This window comes from Salvia hispanica, chromosome 1 (assembly GCF_023119035.1).
Source record: "Salvia hispanica cultivar TCC Black 2014 chromosome 1, UniMelb_Shisp_WGS_1.0, whole genome shotgun sequence".
Lineage (NCBI taxonomy): Eukaryota > Viridiplantae > Streptophyta > Magnoliopsida > Lamiales > Lamiaceae > Salvia > Salvia hispanica.
The window spans coordinates 25,848,662-25,876,611 of record NC_062965.1 but is presented as its reverse complement, the minus strand read 5'-3'; the positions used below and the strand labels follow the sequence as shown (position 1 = coordinate 25,876,611).

The following is a 27,950-nucleotide window of genomic DNA, read 5'->3' as shown; positions in this document are numbered from 1 at the left end:
CCCTATTTTACCAGGAGAGTATCAGTTTGGTGGAACTCCCCGATTGATTCGATGTGGAAACATATATCCACCCGTATCTCCATCTACTGCATTTTCCTCAGTTTCTGCACTGTTAGTATCATCAATAGTATTTTCTTCGGGTTCAAGACATACCTCGGATATCGGTTGAGGAGAGACAGTAGGGCGCGGATGAGCTGACTCTGACAGGGCTTGCTCGGCAGGAGTGACAGGAACAGTCTCTGTTAGTCCCTCAATCAAAGGGCTTGGAGGTGACACAAACCAACTTAGACAGTCCCCATGATTATTTTCAGGTTCTCTTTCCCCCTGACTGTTAAGGTGGTGTGAGTAAAAGAACTCAGTTTCTAGGAAATTGCAATTTATAGTAGTGATGATTTTTTTGGTGTTTGGGTCGAAGCATCGATACCCTTTCTGATTTACCCCATAACCCACAAAGACACCTTTGGTCGCACATGGAGAAAGTTTGGTTCTCTCGTGTTTGGGAATGTGAACGTAAGCAGTACACCCAAAAACTTTCGGTGTCATGCTAAGGGATTCTGGGATGTTGGCTTGTTTGGAAAGAATATCGAGGGGTGTTTTCATTTTTAGGATTTTAGTAGGGAGTCTGTTTATGAGGTAAACGGCGGTGGCTATCGCTTCTGGCCAAAGAAAGGTAGGGACATTGGAATCAATCATGAGGGCACGAGTTACTTCTAGGATGGTTCGGTTTTTTCTCTCTGCCACCCCATTTTGTTCAGGGTATCCTACTCGGAGAAAACAACTCTCCTTCGTGTGTTTGTTCTTGCCGCAGTGAGAACACCACAATTTGCTCTTGTCCGGCTTCCCTCCGACTTGGTGAGCGGCGGTTCCGGTAGGTGGAGGACGCTGCGGTCCGTTTCTGTTGGATCTGTCTCTCTGTGCTCCGAATCCATATCCGATCTCCCCCAATGATGTATCGGCGCTCCCTATGCCAGTGGCATCTCCGATTGGTGAAGAGGATGCCGGTGACATGATATTGCATCGAGTCGCCTCCTTCTTCACCAACGCGTAGGCCTCTTCGACTGAGGGGTACGGCTCGAGTTTGAGGATATTTCGCCGGATTGCATTATACTCCGGGTTCAATCCAGTGAGGAATTTGAAAAGCCTCTTCTCATTTGTGAAATCTCTGAACTGTTTGATCCCCTTATCGCAGCACGTCACTGGTTGTTTTTGGCTTCTGTCGACATTGATCCATAATCCGTGGATTCGACGGTAATATGTCTCAAGGTCTAAGTTCCCCTGTCTGATGTATAACACTTTGTCTTCCAGGTCGTAGATATGGAATGAATCCGCCTTTCTTTCGAACGTGATTCGAAGGTTGTCCCACAGAGCTTTGGACGTTTGGTGGTGAGCAAAATCGGCAATAATATCATGTTCGATATTGTCGATTATCCACGAGAAAACCACGAGATCGGTTTCCTCCCAATCTCTATACCCCTTGTTGTTCGGTTCTGGTGGCTCATCGACTATGTGGGAGTATCCTCTCCTTCCTCCTATCGCGACTTTCATAAGTCGTGACCATAACGGGTAATTTTTCCCGTTGAGTTTGAACGCCACGGTAACATTCTTGCTTGACCTCAATTTCGAGGGTTCGATTATGGGTTTTTCATCGTCTGTGTCTGACATATTTTTGTGAATAGGGATGGATTTTCTGGGTTTGATTTCAGCCTCTTGGCCGAGTTTTTGGTATGGTTAGGGCTAGGATGAAATTTTTCTGAGCCCTAAAACCTGCTCTGACGCCATGAAAGAAAGAGTTTGGGATCGAAATTCATGTATTTACTTGAGTAATAATCATTACAATGGTTCACCTATTTATAGGTCTAGAAATATTTACATAAGGAAAATAATCTCTGCCTAATTTATCGGGATTATACTCTATCTATGGAAGAAGATCAATTAGGGATCAATTCTAATATTCTACGATATCTTCCAACAGATACTACTCCCTCCGTCCCACGTTACTTGAGGCATTTCTTTTCGGGCACAGGATTTAAGAAAATTGTATTTAGTGAGTTAAATAAATTAAATGAGGGAATAAAGTAAGAGAAAGAAGAGAAAGTAAAGTAAAAGAAAGAATAAAATAGGTGTTATTAGATGTTTTATTTTTAGCCAAAAAGAGAAATGACTCAAGTAACTTGTGACAATTCAAAAAAGAATACAACTCAATTAACTTGGAACGGAGGGAGTACAAGATTACACATGTCGGTGACTAAGTACAAGATACAAGGATAAACCCCTGCTAAGTTCAAATCTCTCAACCGATCTGAAACTTCAAGCAATTACTCCACTAGTATCACTTGCACACTTAAATAACCGATTAGTAACACTAAACATTGACCCCGAAGGATCTAAATAATGAAGACACCAAAAGAACAAGTCACAAGATTAGGATATGGCTCAGGTCGCACATACACCTACACCGGGCCAAGTACCTCAATCTCCAACAAAAAGTCACTGTTGAAACATGTACACTGAAAAACATTTTTCTGGTTTATTTAATAAACTCTCATTTTTAATGAGAATAATAAATGTTTTCTTTATGCTGTGTATTTTACTTTAATGGGCATTGACCGTTTTAATTATATTCAATTAAAATTTCATAAAGTAAAATTAGTCTAAGTCTTCTATATTGAACGCTAGGTCGTGGAACAAGTCATCACAGTAGGTGACTCGGTCAGAACCTTGTAGAAGTAAAACTTTTTCACAACCTAGATAAGCTTTGGCTACCTATCGCGAAAGGTTATTGGTCCATCCGAAAGTCATTTTTACCTTGAGAATGATTAGTGACACTGGTGGGGTATAGAATTGAAAGGATCTAAAGTATAGACACGTCTTTGTTGCTATCTACTGAAAGACGATGTTTTGGAAATTTAATACTTTTTAATCATTGTAACAATAATATAGGATATACATTATTAATCATATGCTGCTTTGACGTATTCGTAGATGTGGGTTTTTTCGTAACCCAATCTTGTGTAGTAGTACTTAATAACTAGTACGGTATCAATTTTATTATTACATTGAATCGTGTGCTTTTGCGGTTTGACTATATTCCCAAGTGGTGTTAGAGAAAAGTTCTATTATTCAGAAACTCGGCCGGTTTGGATTTAATTCAAGAATAATAGTAAAGCAAAGTATATTATTTAATATACATCTCGTACTAGACAAATTCTTGAAAATAAAAATATACTGTTAATTTAAAGTCCATAGTAGACTATAAATTATTTAATGGATATAGAAAGTCTTAAACACATGAAATAATATATTAAATAGGTTCACTCAGATTGCTTGTAATCACAAATTAAATGGGTAATCAGTATTTTTTCTATAATGACACAAGAAATCAGTGGCGGAGCCACATTAGGGCCCCCATTGGCCCCATCATTTTTAGTAGTTAGTATATTAGCAATATATAGTTAATAAATCTTGAGGTTGTGTCCAAGCGCAGTTGGTTTCATAGTGTGCTAATATATATAGTTAATAAATCATGAGGTTGTGTCCAGGCACAGTTGGTTTCATAGTTTGTCTTTGTGTAATGAGGTTTGGGGTTAAATTCATCTTAGCCCCATTTATAGTTTTGGCTTTGTTTTTTCAATTTTACTATAATAAAAAATTCTCTATTCTATTCATATTTTTTTACTACTTTATTTTTTTATTATTTGTTTACTTTTGTTATTTTAACATATTTTTGTAAATTTTAATTTTAATGGGGGAAAATTATGTGTTTTTATTCTCAATTTTAACTTTTGTTGTTCCCGTAAATTCATATAAAAATTAAAATTTATACTAAAAACATTAAACTACACATTTTTTATTACATGGTAATTATAATTTTCCATTACATATTTAGTAGCTAGACCATGTTGTAATTATATCTCTCATCATTCATCTCTTTTTTATAGCACCTATAATGTATATCGCACTTTTTTATAGCAACGACAATATCAAACGCAGTGGCGTATCCAGAATTTTTAATATGGGGGTGCAAAAAATATTTTTAACGATTTAAAGTTTCAAATTTTAGCTAATTCTTTTAGTTCTATTTGTTTTTGTTTTTGTTTTCACAATTTTTCTGTTTTATTTTTAAATATTCTCTGTATTTTTTTCATAAAAAAAAAATAGGAATTGAACAAATTGAGTTAAAAAATATTGCTTTGAATATATACAAAGTCTTGGAAGAATCCTTTTAGTTCTATTTGTTTTTGTTTTCACAATTTTTCTGGTTTTTTTTTTAAATATTCTCAGTACTTTTTTCATAAAAAAATAGGAATTAAACAAATTGAGTTAAAAAAATATTGCTTTGAATATATACAAAGTCTTGGAAGAAATTAAAGGAAAAGAAAAAAGTCTTGGAAGAAATTAAAGGAAAAGAAATGGTGGAGAGAGGATTTGATCCTGGACCTCTAGAAATATTAGGTTTTTGACCACTAGGCTATAGCTGAATTTTGGTTGTATCTATAAATATAATATCATAAACAACAAGTTTTGGAGGTACAACTGTACCCCCTATTATAATGTAGATACGCCACTGATCAAACATATACACCACTGTTAATGATAATGTGGGCTCCCAATGTTAAGGTTCTGGCTTCGCCACTACAAGAAATATTTCTTTGGCATTATATTAAATTATGGATTATAATTTACTCCCTGCGTCCACGAAATTCGTCCCAGTTTGACCGGGCACGAGTTTTAAGAAATGTAATAAAAAGTGAGTTGAAAACGTTAGTGGATTGTGGATCCTACTTTTATATATTAGTTTTATAATAAAATGTGAGTATGAATGAGTTAGTGGAATATGGGGTCCACTACCACTACCAAAAATGGTAAAAGTGAAATGGGATAAATTTTGGGGGACGGACGGAAATGGAAAAATGGGACAAATTTTGGTGGAAGGAGGGAGTAGTAAAGAAGGTCCAATCCAAGCACCATGAATCTCTAACCTAGCCCATCACAAACTCTATAAATAGATATGAAGGAGGTGTGACATTTCACTGACTCGACTTATTTTAACACAAATAATACCCGCAAGTGTACGGGGCTAGTGTAGCAATTAGCAAGCAAGAGTATCGTATCCCACAGAGACAAGATTGTATCAACTCAAGTACCACGAACAAATTTCAATTACTATCTAGACAATCCAAGAGAAAATGTTTTGTTCTAACACTACTATAAGCATATAACAATGAAAAGAAATTAAAAGTAACAAGAGGAAATAAGCACAAGTGAAAAGATACCACAAAGAGAATAGTAGAGTTTTGGATCCAACTACAATGGAATTATATTGTGATTGATTCAACAACTTCGATTACCCATTTTATGTCTCTAGGATTACTAGGAAAGTCGCTAGTCTAGGTTGAGCCCCCTCGCGAGTGTACTCACCCCGTTGATTAACCCTTAATATCGAAGTCTCCTTCTAATATGTTTAGATTAACTCCAAAGAACAAAAGACCCAAGCCCTCACTAAGGTTCCCCTCTCTCGAGTGTAGATTATCAAAGTGATGCTCACTCCTTTATCAAACCTAGATAGGTATCTCTCGATTACAACTATAAAGGTAAACAAACTCAATTGGTAGCTAAGCAATTGAATTGAAAAGGCACAAGAATGAACAAAGGAATCACAAGAGCTAAGCAATCAAAAGAAGTCCTTGAATTAATCACAAATATCCATTGTAGTTTTCACCAAAACTCCACAATAAATTTAGCTACGCATGTTCTTCATGAAAACCAAAACAATGGATTCAATCAAATACATCAAAGAAAGCAAATAAATACTCCTGTGGAACGATTCTATGGATTAGAGACTCCAATCTCTCGATTTGTAGTCTTCAATCTTCAAATCTCTCTTCAAAGTGTTCTTGGGGAAGTGTAAAATGTGTGGTAGGCGGTGGAATGTTGAATAATCTGAACCCTAGGCGTTTTCCCTTTAATCTTCCATCAAAAATCGCGTTTTTGCCAAAAGAATACGCCAAAATAGCGTACCCGGCCGGGTGGAATTATAAAGAGCAAAATCCACCCGGCCGGGTGGTCATTTTCGACCCCTTTCTGCCAATTTCCGCAGAATTACAGTACCCGGCCGGGTGGATTTACAGTGTATAAATTCACCCGGCCGCGTGGAGGTTTCTGGACTGCGCAGTGTTCTTATAACGGCCATAACTTCTTCTACCGAACTCCGATTGAGGCGTACGAGATACCCACGCGAAGATCTTTCGAAGACGAAGAGATTGATATGCATTATAGGCTGATTGGAATTCAAAATCTCCAGTAAATATTGTCTCAAAGCAAGGCTGTTGCGCATCCACATATTTTGTACCTTTTTCTACACATTCTTAACAAAATGGTCAACATACCAATATAATAGAGAAGTATATATAAACATGTCCAAATATGATCAAATTCATGCAAGATTACTCTCTAAAACCAAGCAAAATCCAAGTATGTCATTCACACTACACAAAACCCTTAAACACTAAAACTAACAATATGTTGCAATTGAAATTTCCAACTACAAGACCTGCATACAGTAAACATATAGGAATTGGTAGACTTCCTCTTATCCTTGTCATTAGCATAGTTAGAATCAATAAAATCACATAGTTCAACACCTGGTTCACACTAAGAAAAACAAAGACCATACTTAGAAGTATTCTTCAAATACCTAAGCAACCATGATAAGGCTAATTTCATGCATTGGTTATGGGGATAAATTCTGTGATTTCTTGGGTCTGATAAGGTTTTATAAGCCAGGTGTGTAGAGAATTTGCCAGATCCAGGAAGAAGTAGAGGATCACCTGGAGAAGGAAGCTGACAGAGAAAGTGAGTAGGAAGAGGAGGAGTTTACTAGACGAAGGAGCATCCGAAAGGAGGGCAAAATGGGAAGCACAAGGAAGAGTCTAGAAGCTTCATCCCTTATAAATAAGAGCACAAGCCTAACATGGAGGAGTCTTCTTTTTCACCATCAGCTCTTAGCTCATCCTTTCTCATTCTCTACACACACTTTTTAGGGGAATCAATTAGGGGTTTACGGTCAAAAATTCACCGGTCATTGTGTAACACCGTCTCCACGGGAGGCGAAGATACAATCTCTTTACCTGCTTTCTGTTTATATTTTGGATTTCCCGAGCTTTCGCCGTTCGAATCTCGGTCGCATTTTGCTAAGTTTCTGTTGGATATTGCACCACTTGCTATGGAACCTGTTGCTTTAGTTTCATTTTACATTATCGTTGCATTTTCTGTTCATTTTGATGCTTATTGGTGCTTGATCTGAGTTTGGAGTTTAAATTGCACGGAGAATTGTATTTGATCGGCTGAATTTGGTTGAATCTGTGAGATCGGAGATGGAATTTGTGTTGGATTGTTGTGGATGGCTTGGATCCGGAGTGGATGAAGCATCCAGTGATTGGATCTGTTCACGTTTGCATGGATGTGATGTTTAAATTCTGTTTTCTTGTTTACCTCGTCTAGTAATAGTAGATCTGCTTGAGTTTCTGTAGTTAATCGCATTAATCGGTTTTGTTTGTTTAATTTGCTCTGTTTCGATCTTCGTTTGCTCTGTTTCTCCTCTGCATTTTATGATCAAAGTTTAGAGAAGATGGAGTCATTGTTAGTTAAACCTTTTGTTAGTTGATTTGCAGTTTTTTTCTGTCGTACCATGCTAATTTGGGAAATGGTCCCCATGCCTTGTTTTCCTCTGTCTAGGCTAGTTTATGAAGTTGTTCACCAAGTTTAATAGTAATTTCGAGCATGCTTGGTTATCATTATTCATGTTATGTTATCCTTGCCTAGATCTAGCTTTTAGGATAGAGCATTTCATTTTCCAAGTCTAGAAACTAAATCTCAACCCCGAAAATTGCGTGGCAGCAACCAAAAATAGTTTCCAGGTCTTTTAGCATGTTTACTTACACATCCGTCTCTGTGGATTCGATCCCTACTTCCCTGTACTAATCTTTTTAGCATAGCGGGTTGAGGATTTTGAAAGGAGTAGGAAGTGATTGTGTGCCCAACGACAGGTAATTCGAGGATTCTCTGAGTTCCTAGACCCAGTGTCTAGTAGATTCTCTGGATCTGGGAAGTTCAAATTTACACAGCAACACACACTCTCAGTTTCCCTCACTTTTCAAACCACTTAAGAGCTTCTTAATGCACAGATCCTGGATTAGACATATATCTACTCAAGCAAGAAACATCATAGGCAATATCAGGCCTAGTACTAACCGTAAGGCATATCACAGAACTATAGCTGTAACAACCCGCCCTCCTAGGGTACAATAAATGCGGCGAACTGCTACCCAACCGACTCCAAAGAAATAAATATAGGCTAGGGTTGCATTTAAAGAGAACATCAGAATAAATAATAGTAAAGACTTGACCTAGAGATTTAAAAGGGAGAATAGGAAGATATCATAAATGGTTCAAAAGGGGTCTTAAATGTATGACATAAAATCCAGGAAGAAATCACAAGATAAATACTAGGGCCTCAAAACAAAAGAAAAGAGTGCCAATCAACCGTAAACAATATCAGAGTATCAAAACTTAGCGGTAAACGACCAAGAGAAAAGCATAGCTATGTATGACGACACAACTACACTTAGAGTTCAACATATCCATTTTTAATAAGTAAGCCGCTCAACACCCGCCACCGCTCGTCATCATTCAACCTGCACATAAGGAAAACACATGCAGGGCTGAGTATTTTGAAATACTCAGTGAGCTCATTGCCAAAACATTTTATTCAAAAGTTATGCCACCCTTACCAAGTGAACTCGAGTTTTTAAGCAGTTATAAAAGAAATAGCACGAGTATCACAAAATATATTTTCATAGACTGGCCAGTCAAATATCTCCCATTTTCTCATCACAATTCCACAATCACAATCATATCCATGTGCGACGAAAGTGTGGCCACACTTTTCGCCCACGAGACCGGCCGACTAGCAAGGACGGCTCACGATCCCCTCGTGTACACAGCCTGGTAGGGTTTGCGGCCCGTACTCAGACCCGAATTCGTATAACATATCCAACAATCGCAATTAAACAAACATAGGCATGGCATAACAGTTAAACCACCCTTATAACACCGTACAATGGTTTTATAAAATAAAAAGAGAGTTTTTAGAGTAAAGCCCACCTCGACTGCTTAGTTTTCAAGTAGTGTCGCTCTCCCGTTATTCGGCTTCGCAATCACAATTTCACCTTCTAAAACACATAGGCACATATTCACAAATTAGGTTCAATTATGGTTCTTAACGCATGCATGTCTCGTCACTTCCCTCTTCCCCAACGATTCTCCTAGAACTTCATAACTTAGAGATTTCGAGTACACTCATCAAGAATTACTAATTTCTAGTCGCGATTATCATACATATATTTCTTAGTGTCTTAACCCTAAATCTATCATCATAAGTCGTACAAAATATTTAGCCATCAAGCACATACTACGCAACACACACTCCAACACATACACACCACACGCATAACACACACACACGCACACACACACTCGGCATACACACACACACACACACACACACACACATGTTCCCATATCCCTTCTCATCCCGTTTCTCTCAATTAATATGCATGAAGGTCCAAGAACACCGATTAAATCGGTTGGAAGAAAAAGAAAAGAAGGGGTAGAAGAAGAACTACATAATTTCTCAAACGAAAATACCTTTTTAGAGAAAATCGATCGGTAGAATCAAAGTATAGGCTTGGTTCTTCAATATCCACGGATTAAACTTCGATTTCTTCTCAAAAGATGAAGGATTTATGGAGTAAAGTGGAAGAAAATTGAGAGAGTATATAGGGGTGGGATTTTCGAAAATATGGGGGCTAGGGTTGGAGATTGGTTCTTATTTATAGAGTCCAATGAGATCTTTAGGTAATAAGAATAGAATATTTGGTAAGATCTTTTGCCTTATAATTAAATAGAATAAAATAATAGGGTGAAGTAGAGAAGGAAAATTAACAAAAATAGGAGATGGCAATATCTCCCTATTTTCGAAAATTAGGCTTTCCATAAAGCCAAGAATTTTGTTTTGGTATTTTTCCATATAGAATAAGATATTATGGAGCAAAATAAAAATAAGGAAAATCCTCCATGGAATAAGGTAGGGGCGATTTCTATGCCTTGTAAATAAGGCATGGATTTTTGAATATTAATTAGAATAAGGTAAGGTAAGATCTCTTGAAATATGGAAAGATTTGGTAGAATAAATATATTCTAGGTATGGAAGGAAATCAAACAAGGGATCAAATAAATAGGCAAAATAATATCTCCTTCCTACATGTGTGATTTTCGAAAATCACTTAGAAAATATGAGGCTCGATTTTTGTGTTCTAAATAAGGAAATAATTGGCTCTTAGACTTAATTTAAATAAATATCCCAAGGATTAAATTAAATCCGGAAAAATAGAAATCCTCCACAAAGAGGGGCTAGGGTTCGAAAATTTCAAGAATTAGGGTGACAAGTATTTATGGAAATTTTCTCTAACATTCTCACTCACCCTTAAACAATTAATTTGCCACATAATCAATAAATAAAACACATGCCACATCATCAAATCAATAAGTTTGACTTTTCAAACTTTCAACATAGACTCATCTCACGCAATTAAGGCATTCTCGACTCCACGTCATCAACTATAAATTCTAGGGCTCTAAGATTAGGGTTTTAAATTTTCGGGGCGTTACATCCTACCACACTTAAAGAAAATTTCGTCCCGAAATTTGGTACCTTTCACGGAAAGAGTTCCGGATATAGCTCCATCATCTTATCCTCCTGTTCCCACGTGGCTTCCTCGGGCCCGTGGTTTCTCCACTGAATCTTTACGAAGGCTGTGGTTTTATTTCTCAAGGTTTGGACTTTTCGATCTAAGACTAACAGGGGTTGCTCCTCGTAACTCAGATCCGGACTTACAACAATATCCTCATTACGAATCACATGCTTCGGATCGAACACGTATTTCCGCAACTGCGACACATGAAACACGTTGTGCACACTCCCAAGGCTGGGCGGCAACGCTAAACGATAAGCTACGGGTCCTACTCCTTCTAGAATCTCATACGGCCCGATAAAACACGGTTTCAGTTTGCCCTTGACTCCGAAACGCGTTATCCCTTTCGACGGGGATACTTTGAGAAAAACTTTATCGCCAGCGTGGAACTGCAAATCCGTCCGTCGGACGTCGGCGTACGACTTTTGTCTGTCCTGAGCTTCCTTCATTCGCGCGCGGATTTGTCGAACGATTCCGACCATCTCTTCGACTGCATCGAGTCCAAGCGCTCTTCGTTCGCCAACCTCGTCCCAATAAAGCGGAGATCTACACTTTCTCCCGTAAAGTGCTTCGTATGGCGCCATGCCGATCGTTGCTTGAAAGCTGTTGTTGTAGGCGAACTCGATCAATGGAAGAGCGGTCTCCCAACTTCCGCCTCGGTCGAGCACCACGGCTCTTAACATATCCTCGAGAGTTAGTATCGTCCTCTCGGATTGTCCATCGGATTGGGGGTGGAAAGCGGTGCTAAAGTTTAAACGTGTTCCAAGCTCGCGTTGTAGACTAATCCAAAACTTCGAGGTAAACTTCGGGTCACGATCAGACGTAATCGTCACTGGAACTCCATGTAGTCGTACGATCTCTCGAATGTAGATCCGAGCCAGCTTATCCGATCCATGGGTTACGGGAATCGGGATGAAGTGCGCACTCTTGGTAAGTCGGTCTATGATCACCCAGATCGCGGTATTCCCTTTAAGGGTTTTTGGCAACGCTGTCACGAAGTCCATAGCGATGTGCTCCCATTTCCACTCGGGTATCTCCAGCGGTTGTAACTTCCCGTACGGTCGTTGGTGCAGGGCTTTCACCTGTTGACAGGCTAAGCAACGTTCCACGAAAGCTGCGACGTCTCGCTTCATGCCGCTCCACCAAAAGGACTTCTTTAGATCCTGGTACATCTTCGTGCTCCCGGGGTGAGCAGTGTATGGGGTTTCGTGCGCTTCGCTCAAGATCTCGCTCCTAAGGCTCTCATCGTTTGGCACACACAGTCTCCCTTCGAAGGTAAGAGCGTTATCGGAAGCCTCACTAAAACTCCCGGATTCACCGGTTCTCACTTCGACTCGAATCTCCTCCAAACTTTCATCTAGTCGTTGCACTGCAACGATCCTTGTTCGTAGGTCGGGTTCTACTACTAACGCGGCTATTCGACTTCTCACGGTATCGGGGGTTCTAACTACTTCTATTCGCAACTTACTCAACTCCCGCACTAAACTTTCCTCTTATGCCAGAAAAACGGCAAGTTGCGAATGATCTCTTCGGCTTAGGGCATCTGCCACTACGTTTGCTTTGCCTGGGTGGTAGTTGATACCACAATCGTAGTCCTTCACTAGCTCGAGCCATCTTCGTTGTCGCATGTTCAGGTCCTTCTGCTCGAAAAAGTACTTTAAACTCTTATGGTCCGTAAAGATTTCACACCTAACTCCGTAGAGATGGTGCCTCCAAATCTTTAGGGCATGCACTACCGCGGCTAACTCTAAATCGTGGGTGGGGTAGTTCAACTCGTGCGGTTTCAACTGTCGCGACGCGTAAGCGATCACCTTGTTGTTCTGCATCAACACGCATCCTAATCCGACTTTCGAAGCGTCGGTGTAAACTACGTAGTCGACTCCAAGCTCTGGCACAGCTAACACTGGTGCGGTGGTCAGTTTCTCCTTCAACAAGCTGGAAACTCGCTTCGCACTCCGGCGTCCAATTCACCTTGATTCCTTTCTTGAGCTGCTGGGTCATTGGTCTCGCTATCTTAGAGAACCCTTCTATGAACCTTCGGTAGTATCCTGCCAAACCCAGGAAACTCCGAATCTCGTTCTGCGTCGATGGCGCCTTCCATCGTTGTACCGCCTCGACCTTGGCGGGGTCCACTCGGATTCCTTCTGCCGACACGATGTGCCCTAAGAAGTTGACTTCCTTCAGCCAGAATTCACACTTGCTGAATTTGGCGTACAACTTCTCCTTCCTCAACGTCTCCAGCGCGATCCGTAGGTGCTCCGCGTGCTCCTCCTCGTTCTTCGAGTAGACTAGGATATCGTCTATGAACACTAAGACGAACGTATCTAGGTACGGGTGGAAAACTCGGTTCATCAAGTCCATAAATACGGCTGGGGCATTCGTCAAACCGAACGGCATCACAACGAACTCATAGTGGCCATATCTGGTACGGAAAGCGGTTTTAGGGATATCCTCTTTTCGCATTTCAACTGGTGGTATCCGGACTTCAAATCCATCTTAGAGAACACTCCGGCTCCTCGGAGTTGATCGAACAGGTCATCTATCCTCGGCAAAGGGTACTTATTCTTGAGGGTCAATTTGTTCAACTCTCTATAGTCGATACACATTCTCATTGACCCATCCTTCTTCTTAACGAAGAGCACCGGTGCGCCCCATGGCGAAACACTGGGCCTAACGAAACCTAAGTCCATGAGCTCTTGCAGCTGAATCTTTAACTCCTCCAACTCCTTGGGTGCCATGCGGTACGGCGCCTTCGAGATAGGTGCGGCTCCAGGTTCGAGGTCGATCGTAAACTCTAACTGCCTATCTGGCGGAGGTCCAGGTAACTCCTCGGGAAAAACATTGGGAAAGTCTCGCACGATAGCAACGTCCTCAAGCCTCGCTTCCTCCTTCTCCTCTCCGTGGAGATAGACAAGGTAAGCCGGGCGTCCTTTTCTTAGCATGGCGGTGGCTTGTAATGCGGAAACTATCGCGGTTCGTCGGTTCATCGAGATTCCGTGGCACACGGCGGGTTCCACACCCGGGGTTCGTAAGGTTATTAGCCTCTCCTTGCAGCGAATCGTCGCAAAATTCGCAGTTAACCAGTCCATTCCTAGGATTACGTCAACGTCTTTCATCGTCATGACTTGCAGGTCGCGAGCAACTAACCTACGTTCTCCTAGCACGATCTCTATGTTTAAGCAAAAACGAGAGATTTCTACTAGTCCTCCTACTGGTGAGGACACCATCATCTTATGTTCGGATTTCCTAGTGGGCAAGCTTAGGGTTCGAACACACAACTCGGATATGAAAGAATGAGATGCACCAGTATCAAACAAAACAACAACGGGGGTATTAAGGATTTCGCCTATACCTGCCAGATTTCCATTCTCGGGCTTTCCTTGCTCGCCTTTGGGCTGCTTCTGCTCTATTGTGTACGCTCTAGTCGGGGCAGGAAGTCTTGGACGGTCAGGCTGCTGTAGCCGCAGTGGCTGGTTCCGGTTCGCTCCCGAGCCTGTAGGTGGCGTTCTCTGCTGCTGCCGGAAACCCTGATGGTTTATGGTTCTGCCTCAGTCCGTTTCCTTTGCTCGGACACTCTCTCGAGAAATGACCGTTCCCTCCACAGTTGTAACACCGCGTCGGGTTCGGTCCTCTACATTCCCCGAAATGGTACCTTGTGCAAACGTTGCACTGGGGTGGTCTAGCACGGGGGTCACTCCTGGGGTTGAACGAAGTCTGTCCTCCTCCGTACGGTGGCCTGTTCTGATTGGGGCGGTATCGCTTGTTATCGTGGGGGATCCTATTCTCCTCCCATCTCCTCTTATCATGGTTAGGTCGCGGCGGGGGTAGGGTCGTCACGGTGTTTCCCACGCTCTTCTCTTTTGGCATCGCTGTCCTCTACATCCAAAGCGAGGGCTAACGCCTCGGCGTACGTAAGGGTTCCACGAACTGCCAAAGCCATCCTAATCTCGTGCCTAAGACCCTCACGAAACTTATCGGCCAGCTTCTCATCGGTATCGGTCTGTTCCGGCGCGTAGCGGGTCATGTCGCAAAGTGCACGGTCGTACTCGGTTACTGACAGACGTCCTTGGGTGAGGTTGTGAAACTCAGCGGCTTTCGCCTTTCGGTAGCTCTTGGGTACGTACTTGTCGTAGATCTCAGTCTTGAATTCTTCCCACGTCATTTCGTCTATACGATCCTGGGACATGGTCTTCAACTTGGTGTCCCACCAAAAATCGGCAGATCCGGTCAGCTGATGCGTCACGCAGATCATCTTCTCCGCATCGTTACACACTAAGGTCCTAAAGATGCGTTCCAAGGCACGTATCCAAGTTTCAGCTCGTGCAGGTTCACCCATCCCATCGAAGGTAGGAGGCTTCTGGTCAAGGAACAGCTTCACGACTTCCCTATCTACTTGCGGGGGAGGTGGTGGTGGTGGTGGTGACGGCGGTCTTGGTTGCGTCACACTTTCCTCTACCGAAACCTGGGAGGCATGTTCCTCATTCCTCACGTTGCGTCTTGGCGGCATCCTGATTTTCACAGCTCGAATTGTTAGCGCACTATTTTTTTCAAGGTAGCGATAGGGTACTTTGAGACAAAGATGTGTATATACAAAGATTTTCATTTGGACTCATTTTCAAGTAGGGTCTAAAGAAAGACCATATAATAACATTTGTGAGGTAAACAGGTGCGTAAGAGAGAACATAATAAGGTTGCACCATGAGGTGGTAAGCACTTGAAAATTGATAGAACAAGCAATTATGCTCACTCAATAAGGATGAGAAAGAGTGAAGACGTCTTTTGGCAAACAATAGAACAAAAGGTACGATTTCCCCATAAATTTCATAAAGATCTCAAAAGGTCTTGGTACAATGAATAAGAAAAGAAGTGCAAAGAAATTGTGAAAACAACAACGGAATTAAAGGTTCTAGAATTTCAAAAAAAACATGGGGAAAGGGAAAACAAAATCGCTACTTGAGCACTAGCCACTTCTGTTCTCGTCCTCCTCGGGTTCTTCCGACTCTCCAACACTCTCGGCGCTCGAACACTCTCCTCTCTCGAACTGTCCCATCCCCTCGTCTTCCTTCTCGTCGCTAAGGGGCGAAGGAATCGAGGTAAGCATCTCTCCGGCCTCTCTTATGATCTGCTCGAGGGGCCGAAACGCGCATCCTAAGGGTCCTTCTACGGGGTACGCGAGCAACGTGCGGTTCCTCATCATCGCGATACTTCATTCGGCGTGCTGCTCCTGGCGAGTACTTTTGCGTTGGCGGATGGAGCGGAGGTCCGTCAACTGCGGTCGACATGGCCGGAAGCAAAACTCCCATAAGGCCGACGAAGTCTCCTCGAGGCGTATACTTGGGCGGACTAAACCAGACGTAGGATACTGAGGCCTGAGCGGTCCACTCGCTCCAAGGGGAAGGTAGTATGTGGATAAGTCGCATGATTCCCTCGTGATGGGTAGTCCCGTACGCGTAGGCGTCCAGCCAATGACCATAAAAGTCGGTGACGAAGTTCAGAAGGAACTGCTCTCCGTCCCATTCCATCTCTCTAAAGCGCTCCACCGGAAAGTCTCTGTTCTTAGCGTAACGGTTGCGCATAAGGGCGTGATAGGGTTGGACCATCTACAAAAGGGAAAAAGGAACAAGTCAGCACCATCACCAAAGTGGAAAAGAATAGATAGTGCGTGATCTCAAATGGTGCTGCGAAAGTGGATAAGAGTCAAAAGATGGTAGTTCAAAACGTCGCGTCCAAGGTTCTCGTCCCTAGATAACTAATCGTGCGTTTTCCGTTCACGTTTCGTCGAGTCTTCTTGTACACAAACGGCCTTAAGCTAGTTCTTTCGCGTTTCTAGAGTTGGTTCAAGCGCTGTGATCGTTTCGCTAAAGCATACTAGGTTCGAAAGTCCAAGTCTAGGCATCACAACAAGCCAACATAGTCCCAAACAATCACATTCGCATTTCAAGTTCTCATACAACATTCATCAAACATTCAAGAAGCATCGCTTCGCATTCATAAAATTCTTAACACATAAGGCATGCTTTTCACAAGTTCTCATATTCAACATATCCTCATTAGGAAAACGTTACTTCTCATTCACAGCGTTTCCAAAAGCATCAAGTTTCAAACATAAATCACAAAATATTTAGTACCTCTTTCTTCGCGGTTGAATGATACGAGTTGCGGTGTTGAGCTTTTCCACATTTTAATTTATTAACGACACGACTACAAAGACAACCTAAAGTTCGAAAAGACTCTTGGGTCCAGAGCGGAAAGAACTGAGGCTCTGATACCAACTGTAACAGCCCGCCCTCCTAGGGTACAATAAATGCGGCGAACTGCTACCCAACCGACTCCAAAGATGTAAATATAGGCCAGGGTTACATTTAGAGAGAAATATCAGAGTAATTAATAGTAAAGACTTGACCTAGAAATTTTAAAGAAAATAGAAGATATCATAAATGGTTCAAAGGTCTTAAATGTACGACATGGTATCCCAGACAAAATCACAAGATAAATACTAAGGCCTCAAAACGAAAGAAAAGAGTGCCATTCAATCGAAACAATATCAGAGTATCAAAAACTTAGCGGAAAACGACCAAGAGAAAAGCATAGCTATGTATGGTGACACAACTACACTTAGAGTTCAACATATCCATTTGGTTCTTCAATATCCACGGATTAAACTTCGATTTCTTCTCAAAAGATGAAGGATTTATGGAGTAAAGTGGAAGAAAATTGAGAGAGTATATAGGAGTGGAATTTTCGAAAATATGGGGGGGGGCTAGGGTTGGAGATTGGTTCTTATTTATAGAGTCCAATGAGATCTTTAGGTAATAAGAATAGAATATTTGGTAAGATCTTTTGCCTTATAATTAAATAGAATAAAATAATAGGGTGAAGTAGAGAAGGAAAATTAACAAAAATAGGAGATGGCAATATCTCCCTATTTTCGAAAATTAGGCTTTCCATAAGCCAAGAATTTTGTTTTGGTATTTTTCCATATAGAATAAGATATTATGGAGCAAAATAAAAATAAGGAAAATCCTTCATAGAATAAGGTAGGGGCCGATTTCTATGCCTTGTAAATAAGGCATGGATTTTTTAATATTAATTAGAATAAAGTAAGGTAAGATCTCTTGAAATATGGAAAGATTTGGTAGAATAAATATATTCTAGGTATGGAAGGAAATCAAACAAGGGATCAAATAAATAGGCAAAATAATATCTCCTTCCTACATGTGTGATTTTCGAAAATCACTTAGAAAATATGAGGCTCGATTTTTGTGTTCTAAATAAGGAAATAATTGGCTCTTAGACTTTATTTAAATAAATATCCCAAGGATTAAATTAAATCTGGAAAAATAGGAATCCTCCACAAAGAGGGGCTAGGGTTCGAAAATTTCAAGAATTAGGGCGACATGTATTTATGGAAATTTTCTCTAACATTCACACTCACCCTTAAACAATTAATTTGCCACATAATCAATAAATAAAACACATGCCACATCATCAAATCAATAAGTTTGACTTTTCAAACTTTCAACATAGAGTCATCTCACGCAATTAAGGCATTCTCGACTCCACGTCATCAACTATTAACTCTAGGGCTCTAAGATTAGGGTTTTAAATTTTCGGGGCGTTACAATAGCCCTCACGATTTTCTCTTGGGCTACTCCATAAAAAGTCTCATACTAATGGAGTTGGAGTAATCCATATATATATGCTTTCAACTTTTACTTATTCTCCGACGTGCGATATATATGGTTTGCTCCACCACATTAACTATGTAAACATACTAACAAAATAAACTAAACACTGAAATTACAAATACAAATGGATTATCGACGGACCAATGATGTCAAAAAAAATGGAAAATTTCTCTCAAATAGTTTATTATTTTTTCTCTTTCTCCTCATACTTCATTCACTTTTTCTCTTTCCGTTTTCTACTTTACTTATTTTTTCTCATTCTCTTTCTTACCTTACTAATTTCTCATTAAACACTCGCACCTGTCATCCACCCATAGGACTATTTTGGTGGATGGAGGGAGTACGTATTTTCGACAAATGTCCTCTGCCGCATAAAATTAAATCAAGAAAACTTGATCGTGAAGGCTCGAATCATAAAAACTTGATCGTGAAGGTTCGAATTATGAAAACTTGATCTTGAAGACTCGAATCATGAATTACAAAGTTGTCAAAAAAGGAATTTTAACAATGCATAATATAGATTGTCCTTTAGTCAGCTTTTATAAGAAGACAACTGTTTATTTCTTTCACTTGGTAGTTTAACTAATCGATTTTCATTATTCTGTAATTGATCTCTTACCCAAAAACTTATGTTTGACTTAATTTAATGAAAATTATCGTTTTCATTAGTGGTATTAATTTTTTTTTTTAATATTAGTAGAATAGTAGTATTGAATTTTAAAAGGTGCTACTAATATAAGGGATTGGTGGTTTAATATATTCCGATTTTTTTTGTAATTTTACCAAATCTATCAGTACTTTTAAAATTATCAATTATGTCAAATTTTTAGCAAATTATATCACTTTATTGAAAAAAAAAACTAAACCTGTGACTTTTATCCTCGTCTTTTTTATTTTTACTCCCTCCATCCAAATATAATCAAGGCGCCTATTTTTTATACTTTGGTCATGTTTGGTTGTCAGGATTCTGTCTGGGAAAATAATCTGATTCCTTAAATTTTAAATTCATGTGTTTGTTTCGGTTTTTAATCAAAATGGGAAAGTAATCAGAATCCGAGAACAAGGAAAGTTAGTACAACTTTCCAAGATTCTGAATCCTAGCTTTTCTTAGTTATTCTTTTTCCCAGTTTTATGATTCTTACGTATTTAATGCAATATATTATTATTATTATTATAAATATTATTATTATTATTATTATTATTATTATTATTATTATTATTAGTATTATTATTATTATTATTATTTATTAGAATATTTTAAAATTATAAATCATACTACTTAATTTCAGTACAATAAATAACTACGATAAAAATTATCATAATTATAACTTATTTTATAATAATTCATAATAATAATAATTAATTATTTATTAAATAATTAAAATATAATTATATAATATAAATCGTATAATAAATACTCCTTCCGTTCACAAAAAATAGAGCACATTTACCATTTTTGGCCGTCCACAAAAAATAGAGAACATCCATTTGAAATTTTTCAACAAATAATAACCCTACACATCATTCCACTAACATTACTTCTCACTTACTTTACCAATTCTATATTAAAACTCGTGTCATATACCAATTGCTCTATTTTTTGTGGACGGATGGAGAAATAATTACAATTTTTATAAATTAATAATTAATCAATAAAGTCATAGTGCAATTTTCATTTATTAAATTTATTCACTTATAACATCCGTAAATATTATAATTATAATACTAATTATTATTATTATTATTATTATTATTATTATTATTATTATTATTATTATAAATGAGTATAATATTTCAAACTATAATTATGTATATTATTGTATATTACGATGGATAATCCATCTTTAAACTATCCATGGTAAAAATAAATATAATAATATAATTATTAATATTTGTAATTAATAATTTATTAAGAAATTTATATTATTATTCTTTTTTAAAAATAAAAAATAATAAGTATATTTTTAGTTTGGTGTTTAAATTAAATACTCCCTCCGTCCCACTTTAAAAGTCCTGGTTGAGTTCGGCACGAGTATTAAGAAATATAAAGGAAAGTTGGTAAAAAAAAATAGTGGAATGTGAGTCCTATTGTTTTATATTAGTTTTATAATAAAATGTGAGTGGAAAAAGATTAGTGGAATGTGGGGCCTAATACCATTTATGGAATATTCCAACCGGGACTTCTAAAGTGGGACACCCTAAAATGGTAAACGGGACTCCTAAAGTGGTGCAGAGGGAGTATAAATTTTAAATCTTGATGTTTTCCAAACACAAGAAAGTAAAGTTACTAGGAATCATATTCCCGAGATTCATTTTCCCAAGAATAATTTTCCTTGCCAACTTTACTTTCCCGTGAACTAAACATGGCCTTTTTGTTTTGAAAAAACTAATTCTCCATCCGTCCTAAAAAAGTAGACTAGTTTTACCATTTTTGATCTGTCTCCCAAAATTAAACCAACTCTAAATATAAATTTCTTTTAATCAATGATTCAATTATATACTTCATCCATCCATGAAAAATAAGGAACATTTGCCATTTTTAGTTGTCCACGAAAAATAGGACACATTCAGATAATATGGACCACACATTCCACTAACACTACTTCTCTCTTACTTTCTCTTTTCTCTTACTAATAATATGAACTTCACATACCACTAACATTACTTCTCTCTTACTAGTTCCTTTCTCTCTTAATTTTTTGCCTTCTCTCTTACTTTACCAATTCTACATTAAAATCCGTGTCATTTACAAAGTGCCCTATTTTTCATGGACGGAGAGAGTATACATCAATAATGTGAACCTCACAATCCATTGACTCTACTTTCACTGCTTTATCTTCTTTCTCTTACTTTTTTCCATCACACTCTTACTTTACTAATTGTATACTAAAATTCGTGTCATTTATAAGTTCGACTTTTTTTGAGGCCGGAGTGAATATTATTTACGGAGAAATATGTGTAGAAGCTGTCCAAGTGTGCGATAGTTTGATGAATATGGAAAACATGATAAGAATCTGGACTTGAGATTTTAAGAAGTTTGTTGACTAGTGCTACATATATTGTAAATTTATGCAATACGATTCTATTTAAATTATAGTAATGTATTTTAAAGATAATAAAATTATTTACATATTTTATTCAGATATTCTAAAGTAGTACCCATGATGTTAGAATTTATTCTCTACTGAGTGATAGATCAAGGAATCAAATATTATGAGATCGAACAAGATATTAAATATACTAGGAGTATTAAAATTTTAGGGTCTAGTCGTCTAGAGGTGAATAAGTCTAGAATCACTTAAGGAATCAAATATTATGAGATCGAACAAGATATTAAATATACTAGCCACTAGGAGTATTAAAGTTTTAGGGTCTAGAGGTGAATAAGCATATAGAAGAGTTGCTAGGTGCAGTAAGTAGAGATAAAAAGTGTAACTCAATAAAGAAAGAGGTGAGAGAAATTTATTTTTAAATATAGAAAATGAATCTTAAGTGGACGAAAGAAATTAGATTTATTAGAAATAATACAAATAGCTTAAAACATTTTTGAAGTCGATCTTTGGAATTCACGGTGATTTCCTATTGGCTCACAAGAGGGGGCGAGTGGAGGGACATCAGTCCGGCCTCCATCACTTGCCAAGTGAGTAGCTGGGGAGGCAATGTCTGCAACACATTCCTTTCCTATTCCGTCACTCTAGAACGTGACGGAATGCATTCATCGTGGATGCTCTTACGGTCTTACCTACCCGTTTAACATTGTTAAATGTTGAATATTTCTAATATGCACTTTGTATGCATTACTTTATGGAAAATTGATTTTCTCCCTTTTGTTTAATATTCCCTCAGTTCCTAAAACATAACTTTGAGTTGTGCACGAGTTTTAATACATAATTAGTAAAATAAGGGATAGAGGGTGGTAAAAGTGGTGTGCATATTATTAGTATTGTAACTGGATTTCGGAAACTAGTAAGTTCATATTTTTCATGTATGAACTAAAAATGAAAAAGGTCATACTCTCTCCATCCCTGAAAAATATGAGCTTTTTCTTTTTAGTTCGTCCCGAAAAACTATGCACTTTCTAATTTTAGAAACACATTTCTCTCTAATGAGGTGAGACTTATTCTTACTAACAATACTTTTAAAAAAAAAATTCTTATATCTTTCTCTTACTTTTTCAATTATGCATTAAAACTCGTGCCGTAACGAAATAAAAGTTCGTACTTTTTAGAGGATATTTTTTTTAGGTACGGATGAAGTACTAGTCATATATATGCACATGTATGCACTATCATACACTCCCTAAGTTCCACTGAAGATGACTCATTTTCCTTATAAGTTTGTCCCAACTAAGATAATCCATTACTAAAATTTAAACACATTTATCTCTATTTTATTTCTTCTCTCTTACTTTACTCTTTTCACTTAACACACAAAATAAAACTGTATAAAATCTCATACCGCTTAAGAAATGAGTCATCTTCCTTGGGATGAAAAGATATAGGAATAATGAAAATTTCCAAATATAATTGTTAGGATTATTTCATTGAATTGTCAGGCAAAGTTCTAATTTCTGCAGTAACAAATGAAAATTATATAGGAGTAACTGAGTAAGTATTTAGCTTGAAAGTTTCTTGGCAAATGCATAGCTCTATTTTCCATACTTTTTCGGAAACTTTTTTTAGGAATGGTTGAAGTACTAGTCATATATATAAACATTTATGAACTACTCCTATGAAGATGATCTATTTTTTTTTTTTTTTATTACAATCAAGATGACTTATTAGGAGTATTAAAATTGGAAATATATTTATCTGTATTTTATTTCTTCTTTCTTACTTAATCTCTTTACTAACACACAAAATAAAATAGTATAAAATCCCATGTCGTCCAAGAAATGAGGTCATCTTCCTTGGGACAGAGGAAGTACATGAATAATGAAAATTTCCAAATATTAAGTTATATTGTTAGAGCATCTCCAATAAGAAAAGATAAATGAAAGATATATATATATATATATATATATATATATATATAGGGGAGCACTAGGGCGCATCCTTAATTAGAGTGCTAACGTACATCCAACCACGTGCTGCCATGTGGCACGAAAAATGCAATATTGTATATATAAAAATGCAATACACATTTGTGAAGTTGTTCATGCATTTCCGCATATTGCATTTTAGTTATAGGAAAATTGCATTTTTTATTGTTAAGTTTTGCATTTTCACATAAATTGCATTTTATATTGTTAAGTTTTGCATTTTCACATATATAAATGCAATCCGTATAGATATAAAATGCAAATTAAACAGTCTATATCGAAAATGCAAAACTCAACAATAAAAAATGCAATTTGCATATAACAAAAATGCAATATGTCGAAATTCAATTATAACTTTTACAAATGCATATTGCATTTTTCTGTATATAATATTGCATTTTTCGTGCCACGTGGCAGCACGTGATTGGATGTACGTTAGCACTTTAAAATTAGTTAGCATATTAGCACTTTAAAATTAGTTAGCAATATGCATTTGTAAAAGTTATAATTGAATTTCGATAGATTGCATTTTTGTTATACGAAGATTGCATTTTTTATTGTTAAGTTTTGCATTTTCGATATTGATTGTTTAATTTGCATTTTATATCTATACGGATTGCATTTATATATGTGAAAATGCAAATCTTAACAATATAAAATGCAACTTGTGTGAAAATGCAAAACTTAATAATAAAAAATGCAATTTTCCTATAACTAAAATGCAATCTGCGGAAATGCATGAACAACTTCACAAATGTGTATTGCATTTTTATATATACAATATTGCATTTTTCGTGCCACATGGCAGCACGTGGTTGGATGTACGTTAGTATTCTAATTAAAGATGCGCCCTGGTGCTCCCCTATATATATATATATATATATATATCATCATTTTACCTTCTCAAATAGTGAAATATATTCTTCTAAAAAATAACACATTTCAAACGAAAAAAGAGATATAGAAATGTAGAGGAATGCTCTGCTGAGCGACTCAATATGAGCGCCAGCTGAGCGCCTCCTTCATCATCAAATTTTTTCCTTTTTCATTCCTCACTATAAGCCACATCGTTTCCTTTTATACTCTATACTATCGTTATTTTTTTATTGATATTTACATTTATTTATCTCTGGAGTACTTTTCTTCTTTCCCCTTGCTTCTACTATGAAATTGTCTTTCCCACCTCTCTAATTCACTCGTGCAGCTCCATGCTTTGGCCAACACCATCCTCTCTTTTGACTTTTTTGAACTCAGGAACTCATCTCCGTAATCTCTCCTCCATTCCTTTACCAAATTGAAGCTCCACATATTTACAAAATCAATCCTCTGCTTCTTTGCTCAAATTCTATCTTTTTTGCTCACTCACTCAGATTTTTTTCTTTTCTAAACACATCATAATCAATAAACACCTCCCTTACTCTTTGTTACATTGAATGCCTCCACAATCCAATTCACCCAAATCCGGAATTTCAACGCTGTCACCAGAATTCTCCCCAAATTCCAGACTCTTACAATTTCAAATCTATGACTTATGAGCATTGAGTTTGAATTTGGTATACCAACAATTTCCCTCTAACTAAACTTTTCTGGAGTATTCGTCCAATATTTCGTATCAAGTAGGCAAAGACACAGATAAATCAGAGTAAAGACATAATTTTTTTTACTACTCCATATTATCTAAAGTGAATCTGAAAATAACGAATAGGATTAAGATTGGCTTTAGAGAAAGAATGATTATGTAATGTGGAATTTCATTCGGAGGACATTGACGGAAAGGAATTGAGTGAAAAAGAGTAGTCGAACTCTGAAAACAGATGCTTTCCAAGAAAAAAAAAAGGTTGGGAAAATTAAAATGCATAAAAAATAGGGAGACGATTGAAACTTTAATAGAATCATTAAACTGCGGTGGAGGCTTGCCGAAATTATGAAGGTTTATGGTGAAATAAAATTAGGAGTGATGGGGATTCTCAATCATGGAAGTAAACGATGAAAACGAAAGAGTGGTAAACAAAAAAGGAAAAAAATTGATGATAAAAGGAGGCGCTCAGCTGGCGCTCATTTTGAGTCGCTCAGCAGAGCATTCCTCTAGAAATGTAAATCATTTTTTAAAAATAAAATAATAGTACAAGCTACAAAATTCATTAAAAAATATAAAATGTGATATCTTCTCAAATATCTTTTCTCTTGTAGAATAATATTTATCGAAAAGAAGACAAATATTGTAGTTATGAAAAAAAAGGTATAATACCTTCTCAAATATCTCTCTCTTGATTTTTCCTTAAAAAAATAAATATGATAATTATATTATTTTACCTTTTCATTTATCTCTTCGCTTACACGGAAGGAATCACCTCATACATAGCATACTACATTTCATCATACACTATTAAGAAGTAAATATTATTAATTTACGAAAAACTTGTACTCCTATCAATTTTATTAAAATGAATCATCAAAATATTAGTACTATTAATTTACACAAAACTTGTGTCATCGTGCATATGGCGTTTTCTAGTGTTTTTTCTTTTTATTATATTATTTAAAATATAATATAATATTTTTTTTTCCATTTTCTGTATAGCTCATAAGTATAAATTATTTTATTAGTATTCATGAATATTATTATTTCAGTTAATTTATTTATACATTTAAAATATTTATTTTAAATATGGTAATTGCATTTTTTTTTATTGATAGAGATATGAGCGGTTTCTATAAAAATATAAAAGGGCTAAAATTTTAATATTCTTATATTAATAAAATATGTTTAGTTTGTTACTTTAATATCAAAAATAACAAAATTTGGAAAAATTGGAATTTTATTTTAGATTAGTGTAGTAGTAGATGTATTAGAATTGAAGTCCTGTTTTTTATTGATATAGAATATCCACATGGAATGCAATAATTTTTATTTCCATAAAATGAGATCCATTTGTCAACTTCTTAATAGTATAAGATGAAATGTATATATTATTCTCTCCGTTCTATAGTAATAGAATCATTTTGTCATTTTGGTACGTTCCATAGTAATAGAGTCATTTCTATTTTTAATAAAAGTCAACATATTTTTCCACATCTATTTTACTCTCTTTTAGGAATACTTTTTTCACTCTTCATATCTTACTTTTTCATTTTCTACTTTATTCTCCCTTTTAACTCACCTAATATATTTTTTATTTTTTCTTAATCTTCGTTCGGAAAAGAAACGTCTTCATTACTATAGAACGGAGGAGTGATATGCTCATAGGATTATTTTATTGAATTGTCAGACAAAGTCCTAAATTTCTGCGATAACAATTGAAAATTGAAAATTATATAGGAGTAGATATACTAGCCTAAAAGTTTCTTGGGCAAATGCATTGTCAGTTTTGCACTGCTCAAAATGTATAACAAATTAGGTTAGGTGTCACTTTTTGTCGTAGTAGTCAATATCCGACCTACAACATTGGTTTCCACTGGACGTTCATTTTCAAAATGAGCGCCTTCTCTATTCAATTCTGACTCTTTTTTCGGTATTTTTTATTCTCAATTTCTAAATTTCTCGTTCTCTTTTTCATTCTACAAGTCTCTATTTCAATTATATGCCTATTTTCTCTTAGCTCAATTCTAAGTTTATCTCAATAATGCTTCTGTCGATTGCCGTTCACCGATAACTTGGAATCCCTAAGCTGAATGTTAGATTTATTCTCATATTTTGACTCTCCAATTTTTGAAACTCTTAGCCTCAAATCTGAATTTGATACTTTCACATGGATTTTTCACAAAAAATTTCTCAGATTTCATAGCCTTTCTGATAATTTGATATTTTTGAAATTTTAGGAGAAGTAAAGGAATTACAAGCATAGAGATTTTTGTGTTGAAGAAAAAAGTTGTGGAATCTCAATTTCTCTGATGCATATCTCTTGTCTTCTGATTCATCGTGGAATTTGAGTTTGGGGAAAAAAAGTTGTGGAATCTCAGAATTTCTCTGTGGGGTTTTCAACTTCCCACAAATTTGAGATTTTTGAAATAGTAGGAGTGAGAAATTACAAGTAGATGTGTTCTGGAATTTGAGTTTTGGAGAAAAATACTTGGTCAAATCTCAGTTTGGAGAAGAAAACAACGGATGGAGAATTGAGCAGATATGTTATGCATTAAAAAGCCTTTGTAGATGAATTTTTTTACTCGTGAGGCTCGAGATTAGATTTGTAAGAAAGGAGAAATTTCAATAATAAAAAAATGAAAAAAAGGTGGCGCTCAGCGCTCAAAGCAGAACAATCCTCTGACAGGGGTAATGGAGTATTTGTGAGTAGTATTTGGTAAATTCCGCATTGACTTTGGACTTAACACATGAGTAATGGGTAATACAAACCCGATGCTATTTAAAGCCCACGAGACAATCTGCTTGGGTACACATAATAGTGTAGTATC

At 36.9% G+C, this 27,950-nt stretch overlaps 1 protein-coding gene across 1 annotated transcript; it reads right to left on the bottom strand.

Annotated features, from left to right (window-relative positions):
* Positions 1–14,619: 14,619 nt before the first annotated feature.
* On the bottom strand, positions 14,620–15,318 carry LOC125192252. Its single transcript, XM_048089778.1, has one exon. The coding sequence runs from the start codon at positions 15,316–15,318 to the stop codon at positions 14,620–14,622; it is 699 nt and encodes a 232-aa protein (XP_047945735.1).
* Between the last annotated feature and the right edge of the window lie 12,632 nt (positions 15,319–27,950).

What these genes read in the sequence shown, in the direction of transcription:
- LOC125192252 (XM_048089778.1), bottom strand. Translation starts at nt 15,318, where the DNA reads ATGCCGCCAAGACGCAACGTGAGGAATGAGGAACATGCCTCCCAGGTT.